Source organism: Mirounga angustirostris, unplaced genomic scaffold, assembly GCF_029215605.1.
Source record: "Mirounga angustirostris isolate CCGP_5_RB_7025 unplaced genomic scaffold, mMirAng1.0.hap1 SCAF_9, whole genome shotgun sequence".
Lineage (NCBI taxonomy): Eukaryota > Metazoa > Chordata > Mammalia > Carnivora > Phocidae > Mirounga > Mirounga angustirostris.
Window position 1 is genome coordinate 73,183,156 of NW_026991717.1, and position 9,836 is coordinate 73,192,991.

The 9,836-nt window shown below is 53.5% G+C and overlaps 1 protein-coding gene across 5 annotated transcripts; it reads right to left on the reverse strand.

Moving 5' to 3' along the window:
• On the reverse strand, positions 1–9,799 carry SLC22A17 (solute carrier family 22 member 17). Of its 5 annotated transcripts, none has more exons than XM_064570838.1 (10): positions 7,513–9,784; positions 6,820–7,329; positions 6,625–6,728; positions 4,121–4,275; positions 3,401–3,566; positions 3,054–3,199; positions 2,785–2,890; positions 2,408–2,625; positions 1,999–2,110; positions 1–144 (listed from the first exon to the last, which is right to left on the reverse strand). In XM_064570838.1, the coding sequence occupies exons 2-10, from the start codon at positions 7,225–7,227 to the stop codon at positions 129–131; spliced, it is 1,431 nt and encodes a 476-aa protein (XP_064426908.1). In that variant the 5' UTR covers positions 7,228–7,329; positions 7,513–9,784; the 3' UTR covers positions 1–128. The 5 variants fall into 5 exon arrangements, with proteins under 5 accessions (XP_064426908.1, XP_045756514.1, XP_064426907.1 ...); XM_045900558.3 differs by lacking the exon at positions 1–144 and adding an exon at positions 1,252–1,881 and having other exon boundaries at positions 6,820–7,326; positions 7,513–9,783; XM_064570837.1 differs by lacking the exon at positions 1–144 and adding an exon at positions 1,252–1,881 and having other exon boundaries at positions 7,513–9,782.
• Between the last annotated feature and the right edge of the window lie 37 nt (positions 9,800–9,836).

Here is a 9,836-nt window from a genome sequence, read left to right on the forward strand (position 1 = left end):
CAGGATGCAGCTGTTTGGTGCTCCAGACCACTGGCCTCTCTTCCTCCTCATTAATATTCCTAGTATTAGATGGATTTGTAAGGTCCTTGAAGGATGGCCTAAGCCCTAAATATCCAGGATGGTACCGGTCACAGGAAACATTTGCTGAAAGAATGAACACATTAATAACTTTCTGAACATCTATCGTGTCAGGCTTTGGTGTTTTAAAGTTCCTGCCCTCAAGGAGCTGATCACTTAGTGGGGTAATTTAAGAGGCATTTGTAATACATGATCTTGTTTCAGAGCAACCCTTGAAGGGAGTTGGAGGTAAAGAGATCCACCCAAAGTGGTAAAGCCAGGCCAGGGCTAGTCTGAGAGCCAGCCAGACCCTGGCACTGAGGGAAAAGTAATAGTCTCCTATGGCCAACTCCTGGGGTGCTCCGAAACTCACTCCTCGCTTCCACGGGTAGTGCCTAAAGATTGGAAGGAGTTGGGAAGGTGGCCACAGTGTGCATCAGTGAAGAGCTCTAGCTTCAGGATCTGTGTCCTAGCTCTGTCACTCATTAGCTTTGTAACCTTGACCAAGTTACTGAGTCTCTCTGAGTATCAGTTTTCTTACCTGTAAAAGAAGACTACTATAGTGGGCATCCATTGTTACCTGCACAACATCCAATCCTACTTCTGCTAACAGCACTCAGTTGTGGCTTTCCATCTTCCCAGTTGTCAGTAATATGGGTAGGGATGCAGGCATGTTACTCAAGCTAGCTGGTCATTTGCTGTCTGGAAATGAATCATCAGTGGGATGATCCAAAGATGGAATCCCACGGGAGGTCATTCATCCAGGTGAGGCCCTGGTTCCTACTCCTTGGAGAGGGGGCCTCTCTGGTTCCTGACCTTATATGACTAGTTCTGCTTCTCCGTCTGTTCTGTGAGCTCCCCACCACATCCCTCTAATAAATTCCCCTTTTTGTTTAAGTTCATTATGGTCAGTTTTTATTGCTTGCAACAATAAAAAAACTTCTAGTTGATCCAAACACCGACCTTGGGGTGTTGGAAGGACTAAATGGTTGAGTGGAGTTTGTGAAGTGCCTAGCCCAGTCTTAGCAGCATAGCAAGCCATCCATAAAGGGTGGTGGCTGTGTGTAAGTTAACAGAGAGGCAAGGCACAGGAAGGTGGGGAGGGAGATTGTTACTGATTTTGGTTCCACTCAAAGAAAGCTTCCCCCAAGAGACAGGACAACAGAAGGGAGGGAAGTCCAGGCTATGGTATGCTCATTTATTCAAAATGTCTTTATTGAAACAGAATGATAGAGCAAGAAAGAATGAGGTCTGGGAGGATGTCTTTGGGCACAGGATGGAGCCCAGACCTAGTGGTTACACTGTGGAGCTCACTCCCTGTCCCCTGACTCTTGCCAAGGAAGTGAACACAAAGCAGCAGGGAGGAGATGGGGGTGGGGACAGCCCTCTGAGCCCTCCTTGATGGCTGGCGTGAGGTGCCTCTGAGCCTTCTGGGCAGCCCTGTCTTCCTCACTCAGTCCTCCCAACCTGCTTGCCAGGGCCTTACGCCACCTTTCAGTACGAGCCAGCCTCCTGCCAGGGTGCTCAGAGGCCACTCAGAGGGCAGGGTTGGGGGTGGCGAGCAGTGGGACATGGTCACAGCGGTTAGGGGGTGGCTGCCGTAGCAGGGAGGGCCGGCGGCACAGCTCCCCATCCCGGAGCACCTCGGGCAGGAGCTTGCGCTTGGTCTCTGGCAGAAGCATGATGCTGAGGATGCAGAGGAGGGCACAGGCTGCCAGTACCACATGCTGCAGGAAGGCTCCATGGCCCATGTGGAGGCGCTGCGCTGGGCCACTCAGCCCTCCAAGAGCCCCCAGGGCCATGATCAGGCCAAGGCCTCGGCCCCTGGTAGAGACGGAGGAGGCACTCAGCCTCTAGCTGTGGGCCTCGCCCCAGCCTTTCTCCAGAAGCCTTCCCTCCCTCCCTCAGGCCCTTCCTCAGCCTGAGCAGCACTGCTCTCACCGGACAGTGGTAGGGATGACTTCAGCAGCAAGGAGGGTGCTGAGGATGCCAGCAGCTTGGGAGGAGAAGAGGCCAAGGACAGAGAAGGTGGTGATGGCAGCCTCGTTCAGATCTGGAGTACCAAGAGGGAGGATGTGAATGGAGGTGAGATCATGCTTGGCCTAGGCCCTGGCATCATCCCCTTGGCTCTCTGATCCCATGGCTCTAGCCGGGTGGGCTCTGGGCATCCACTAATTGATTGGGAGAACAGACAGGGTTGTGTGGCCACGGGGAGGACTGTGGAAGGTCTGGGCAGGGTCTGGTCTGGTCTTGGGGGGACTGTGCCAGAAGCAGTGGCTGAGCCTGTCTGAGGCACCTCTGCTGGGGTTCCTTTGCTCAGCCCACACTGTGGGGAAGGGAGGATGCTCACAATCCCACAGGCCCAGCAGGACCAAGGACGCAATGCCTGTGAGGGTCATCGAGAGTAGCAGAATGCCCCGGCGGCCAAATCGGTCCACGGTGACCCCCAGGAAGACACAGGCCAGGGCTGCTGTGCCGCTGGCTAGCAGGGAGCACAGGTAGAAGTCCGATGGGCTCCCTCCTCCTCCCACAGGCTGGTAGCAGTGGCGAATGGCGTGGGCAATAAAGCTGTGAGAAGGGGGGTAAAGCAAACAGCAGTGTCTGAATCCCCATGCACAGCCTTCCACTGCCCTGGCTGCCCTCTGCAGGGGTCCTCAGGCCTTCCCCACCCAGCCAGCCCCCATTCCAGCTACTGGCCTGGCCCTTGGCTCAGATACCCAGGCTCACTTGGTGAAGCCCAGGATAAGCAGATTTTTCCAGATGTTGCGGTAGTTGAGGAGGGAAGCGAAGGAAAAGGAGGATGTTGCAGGGAGAGGGCAGGTGTTCTCCAGGTCTTTGGGAAAGAGAGAGGAGCTGTCTGTTAGAAGAAACAGCTGAGAATCCAGGGTCCTCCCACGTGGGTGGGGGGGACCCTGGGAGGTGGCACAGCTATAACCATGGAGAGGATACTAGCGTGTGCATGTGAGGTATCACCTATAGGGACCCCTGTCTCTTACCCTGCAGGGCCTCCTGCGCCTCTTCTCCCAGCATCTGCCCATGGGGCCGGTTCCGCTCAGCCAGGATCCTCAGCACGGATTGGGCCTCCTCAATCTGTCGCTTCACTATTAGCCACCTTGCAGACTCCAGAAATAGACCAGGCCAGCTAGGGATGGGGTGGGGGTGGGGGTGCACTCTGAGGTCTCCCATCTCCTGATCCAGGGGTGGGAAACTCCCACCTCTGAGGGGCCGGGGCTGGGGCAGGTCTGGACAAGGGGTAGTGGAGAAGAGGAAGGGTCTCCAGGCTAGAGCCAGGCTAGAGATAGAGGTGGGGATGGCCAGACAACAGGTGGAGGATGATACTAACCCATAAAACAGGAAGAGGATGCAGGGAGCGGTGATCATTCGCTGCAGAAATCGCCAGTCCTTAGAGACAAGGGCCAGGCCCAGGAACAGGAAGTGCCCCCCCACCCCCACCAACTCCCCTGCCAGGGCCACCCGAAGCCTCTGGGTTGGGTCGCACAGCTCCAGGCCTAGAGATACAGGAGGAGACGCCAGGGAGGAAGGAGGAATGGGAAAGAGGAGAGAGGGAGGGAGGACAGAGAATGAGGTTAGACCCCGAGTGGAGGCCACAGCCATCACCTCCCACAGACTAACCTCTGAGTGGCAAAGAGTGGAGAGACTGTTCAGTCCTCTCTCCTCTCCTACTCAAACCTGGGAGGGCTCAAGGGCCAGAGTCCCTGGTGAGTGTTCATTCCTATTTTACAGGCCCTTTCACATCAGACCTCTTATTTGACCTTCATATCAACCCTTATCCAAGGGCATACAGCTATCAGGATTTCATTTTTAAATAAGGCACCAAGATTTGTGTGTGTGTGGGGGGGTGCTAAGGAGGAGGGGTGTGGAGAGAAGCAAAGGCCCTGGATCCTTCAAAGGCTAGGGCAAAAAGACAGCTGAGATCCTGGACAGCTGAAATTTGGGGCTAAGAAGGGACTGAGGGGACCCTAGGGGCAGTTGGAACAGCCTGGGGATGCAGACAGGCAGGCAGGAGCCTCAAGGGAAGGACATCTGGGAAGCTGCCACTCACGCATCAGGTAGACACCAAGGTCAACTCCGGCAAGTAGAAAGCCCAGGAGGAATCGGAGGGCCATGACACCTGTGGAGGAGCCTGCAGCAGCCCCTCCCACTCCACAGGGGCCCACCAGCCCCAAGGTCAGCAGCACAATCCCTCGACGGCCGAACCTGGAAAGGGAGGAGGGCCTCTGGTCACCCAGACTCCCTGGAAGAGGAGTTGCTGGGTGGGGCCAGGCTGCCGGCTTCAAAGCTGGAAGTGTGAGGATGAGGCCCTGGGATAAAAAGTTGGACTGAGGCTAGAGAAGATGGGAAGGGATGGGGACCATGGATAAGCAATGTCTGGGTTCTGGGCACTGGGGCGTAGCTATGGATCTGCAGGGGATTGACTTGTGGATGGGCCTGTCGGTCAGAGATGAGAGCATGGAAGTGAAACCTACCATTGAAGGAGATTAGATACTGCTTAAGGGACATGGAACAATTGATCCTTGGGAATAGAGCTATTAGCCAATGGGGATAGAGCTTGCCTTGCTCAGACTGGTCAAAGGAGATGAAGTCATTGATATATGGGGTTGGAACTATAGATCTGTGTAGACGAGGTCATTGGCGACTTATGCATGAGGATAATATTTGTGAAGATGTAGCTATTGATCTTAGAGAACTGAATCATTGATTTTGGGGGATGAGGCCATTGTTCCATGAGTTGGTTCATGGGTCAATTAATCCATAAAGATGGTCAGTGGGGATGAGGTCACTTGCCAGAAGATCCAATGATCCATGGGAATATAACTATTTATTAATCCATGGGGTAAACTATTGATCAATGGGCATGATCATTAATCTTTGAAGACTGGACAAATATCTTTGGGATTGAGGCCATTGATTCATGAGATGGGGACATTAGTCCTTGGGTGGATGGGGCTGTTGGTCAATGGGGAATGAATCTATGGGGGTATGATTCGTGGGGATAATCAGTAAGCAGGGGTTCACAGATTAGGGAAGCTGAGACTATTGGTCAGTAATGATGGTCACTGACTATGAGTCAATGAGGACAGGGCTACTGATCCTTGGAGGCTGGACTATTGATCTTTGGGGATAAGACCACTGATCTGGGGTGCCTGGGTGGCTCAGTTGTTAAGTGTTTGCCTTCAGCTCAAGTCATGATCCCAGGGTCCTGGGGTTCGAGCCCCACATCAGGCTCCCTGCTCAGCAGGAAGCCTGCTTCTCCCTCTCCCATTCCCCCTGCTTGTGTTCCCTCTCTTACTGTGTCTCTCTCTGTCAAATAAATAAAAATCTTAAAAAAACAAAAACAAAACAAAACCACTGAATTATGGGGATGAAGATAGGGGTCACTGATCATTGGGAAGGGGGACTGATCTCTGAGAGTGAAGCTTCATTTTCCCATGGAGATGAACTTATTGGTTAATGAGGCCAAGGCTACTGAATTTAGGAGACTGAATTATTGGTATTTAGGAATGAGGGTATTATTCCATAAGAATGATGCTACTGGTCTGTGGGAATGAGACCACTAATGCATGAGAATGGGTTGTTGACCTGTGGGTTTAGGAACATTTGCCTAATGGGTGTGTGGCTATTGGGCAGTGAAGATAGGTATTGATTTTAGGGATTATTGAATGTTGGATTGCGTTTGATCCATGGGAGTTGAGCTATGAATCCATTTGGATGGGACTGTAGATGGGTGGAGATGAATCTAATAATCCATGAGGATGGTCAGTGGAGATGGAACACCTGGTCAGTGGATGGTGTCAAGAATCAGAGGAATTGGGAGTTTTGATCCCTGGGAAGAGCTATTGGTTGGTGGGAATAAGTTGTTGATCTTTGAGATGAGGCCATTGATTCATGCAAATTGGGCTTTTGATCTGAGAGGATCTAAGAGCACTGAAGATCCATGAGGATGGGACTATTAATCTCGGGGGGGGGGTGTGCTATTGTGGTTATTGATCCATGGGGGCTGGACTGCTGACCCATAAGGGTGGAGTCATTTGTAGAGTTGAACTACACAGGTCAGTGAGAATGTGGCTGTTGATATTTAGGAATTAACATAATGATCTGTAGGAATAAGGCCATTGAGATGAAACCTGTCATGTAGATGGGGTTATTACTAGAGATGAGTCTATTAATCTATGAAGATAGAGAGGGAGGTGGTTAGTGGTGACAGGGATAATAGAGGAGGAGCTAGGACTTTTGATCTGTGGAGGCAGGGTTTTTGGTCAGTTGGGATGGGGCTATTGTCTTTGAAGATGAGCCCTTGATCCATGGATATGGGGATGGGGGAATGGGTGGTATATTATTCCCTTGTGCAGAAGAGGTATGGAAGGAGTACTTCTTGATGGGGAGTGAAGTTGAGACAGGGCTGGGGCTGCATATCATTGAACAGAAGTCCAGAAGACTGCAGAGTCCAGTGAATCCTCTTCCACCTCGTGCAAAGGCCACCTGTCTATGCTAACCACCCTAGCATCCCCTCCTCTCTACTTGCCCTGTCCCCACTGCAGCCCTCACCTGTCCGCGGGGTAGCCCAGGAACAGGTAGCCAGAGGCAAAGCCCAGGATGAAGAGGATCTGCTCCAGGATCACCTGCCAGCCCAGGTCACACACTAGATCCCACTGGGAATGTGAGAGGGATATAGCCGCGTGAGGCTCCGTGCTCCCCGCTCTGGGCCCGCCCCCAGACCCGCGGCCTAGCAGGCCGTCTCACCTGGCCGATGGCGTTGGTGGTGAGTACCGGCAACCCATTATAGTCCCAGTCCTTGAGACAATGGTTGAAGTCCGGCGGGGCGAAGCCGCTGCACGACGGGTCCGTACTGGTGGCGACGCGGCTGGCGGCGCTGGCTGCTAGGGCCGCGCTGGCGACGCTGACGCCGCTGGCGTTGGGGGGCTGCTCCCAGCCAGACGCATTGGGGGCAAAGCCCCCGTAGTGGCAATGCAGTGGGGGCGCCAGGGTGAAGATGGGGTCTGAGGCCATGCCCAGCGCCACGAAGAGCACGGGCAGGCAGCAGAGGCCGAGCTGCAGCTGCTGGCCGCCGCCCAGCGCCCCCACCTGGGCGAGCAGCGCTTCAAAGCTGAGGGGGCCGGGGGGCACGGCCAGCGACAGGCTGCTGCCCATTCCGTCGCCGCCCGCGTCGCCCTCCCCCTCCCGCTCGCGCTCGCGCTCCCGCTCACCCTGCAGCTGCTCCGTGGGCACCGCATCTCCGAGAGTCCCGACCTGCTGGGGGGGTGGGGGGGGAGAGGGGTGAAGCGGAGAAGCAGAGAAAGACGCAGAGCAAGGGAAGAGGGCGGGCGCGAGGAAGGCGGTCAGGGGCGGGGGGTGCTCGGGAGGAAGATGCCGCTTGGCGGCTGCGGGGTGCGGGGGGGGGGATGATGGCGTAGCCCCCAGGGCGCAGGCACTTACTCCGTTGGGGCTGGGGGTGATCTCTACAGTGCTGTCGATTTTGCTGCCGCCCCCGCCATTGGGCTCGGGGGTCCCGGTGGCCACCCGGGGAGCCAGCTTGCCGACCGCAGGGGCCCTGCCGGCCTGCACCGAAAGGATGCGCTGTCCTCTGGCCTAGTAGGGGGCCCGATGCCCGGACACAGAGGCCGGAGAGACCCCGCTCTGCAGCTCTGCAGCCGCGGGCACCTCCTTCGTCTCTGCGATCTCTGTGCTGATTTCCCCTCCCCTTCCTCCAGACTCTCCTCCCCCTTCCCACGTCAGCAGAACCTTCGGTCCAGACTCTTCGTCAGAGGGAGGAAGGGGGGCTAGGGCCCAGGGGCTCTGTCTCTGTTCCCTGGGTCTGCGGGCCATTGCGGTAAAAAGGAAAGAAAGCTGAAGGATAGTAGCTACCCAGGCAGTTGCCAGAAAGTCCTTTGCTTCCAATTCTTCCTCATCATTCATTCATCCAGCTGTCCAGCCATCTTTCCACCCATCCACTGATTCCTCAGTAAAATTTATTAAGCGTCTGTTATGTGCCTGGCCTTGTGCTAGGCTTTGGGGGATGACAGGATGGACAAGACCACCTTGAAGTAGCTTACTTGGGAGACAGCCGTGTATACTGGCAACTACAGTTCAGGGTATGTGCATGGAGGACTGGGCTGGACCCTGTAAGCAGCCCTGGTTGCGGTCCTCTACAAGACCACCCTGTCTTGTCATTTCTCAACATCACTTCCTCTAAACACTTCCTTTTTTGGTTGCCAAGTCTCATACACTCCTCGTTTTCTTTCTCTTGCTCCTCTTTTCTCCAGGCAGGCTCCTCCTCCTCTTTTTCACCATCATTGTGTCTGCCATCCTGAGGCTTGGTCCTGGGTCCACCTCTCATTTCACTGTTCTTTCCCACCTTGAAATCTCACCCATGTCCACAGCCTCATTCACCCCTGATATAAACAGTACAAACCTGATCTCCAGATCTACATCTCCAGCTCCCACCTCGCTTCTGAGCCCCAGACCTATGAAGCCACCACTTATTCATCCTCTTAACCTTGTGTGACTCACAGGGACCTCAAACTCAATACGTCCAAGACCAAACTCATGCCCTTCCCCCTGTAACATGGTTGTTCTCTAGTGCTTCTTTCCCCCAGTGAATGGTACCGTCAGTACTCAACTGTGGCCAGGTGCTCAGGTGACAGCCCTTACAAGGCCTCCTCCTTACCCTCATGTCAAATCCTTTACAAAATGCTGTCCATTTTACTTCCTGTGTAGTTCTTACTCTGTTTCTCTACATCTCTACCACCGTTAGTCAAGCTACCTGCTGCCCAGACTGCTTAAGCCTCCTAACTGGTGTTCTGCATCCACATCGTTTCCACCCACTTCCCCTAGCCTTATTTCTAGTGCAGGTGGAGTGATTTTTTTCAAAATGTAGATCTGTTCGTGTCCCTTTCCTGCTTAACAGCCTTCAATGTCTCCTCCTCGCCAACAAGGTAAATACTAATATTCCAGAAGCCTCATACATGCTCCTGCATGCTTGATCCCATGCTCCCTGGTGCTTCACCTCACTTCTCTCCCCAGACTGCACTCATCGTATGGGCCTTCTTTCAGTTTTTCCAATGCCACAGGGCCCTTGCACAAGTTGGTCTTTATGCCTGAGGGCTTCTCCTCTCCTAGTCAAGTTCTCATCCTTCAGCTATCAGCTGAAGCATATCTGCCTCAGAGAAGCCTACCCTAACCCCTAGACTTGCTACTCAAAGTGTGATTTACAGAACAGTACTCCCACGTCATCTGGGAGCTTGTTAGAAATGCAGAATCCAAGCCCTTGAATCATTATCTCCCTTTTAATCAGATCCCCAGGTATATGTACACTCAAGTTAGAAACACACTTCTCTAAGATATTTAATACCTAATACATACTGTATTCTCCAGTCCAAGGTTAAGGGCTAGAAAGGAGTGTGCTGTTAGTCTCAACCAGGAAGTCCATTGCCTCTTCTCTCTACTGAACCACAGACTTCCAATTTGTCTCCTCTGTTCAGAAATTTTCCAAATATGGGAACTCTTCTAATACATTAAGCAGCTTCCCACTGCTCCTTTACCCCGACTCATTTCGGTATCTCTTTAGGATTTACTTTGGTGCGGTCACAGCCAACATTGCTTGGGGATCCAATTGTCCTTGTGTCTGTCCTGGAATTGTAATATAATCCCTTAACTTTATGTGGCACTGGGCCACTCACATGCATTATCTTGTTACGGCCTCACAACCCCGTGAGACCATTATGATCATCCTCCTATTAAAGGTAAAGCCGGTGGGGGGG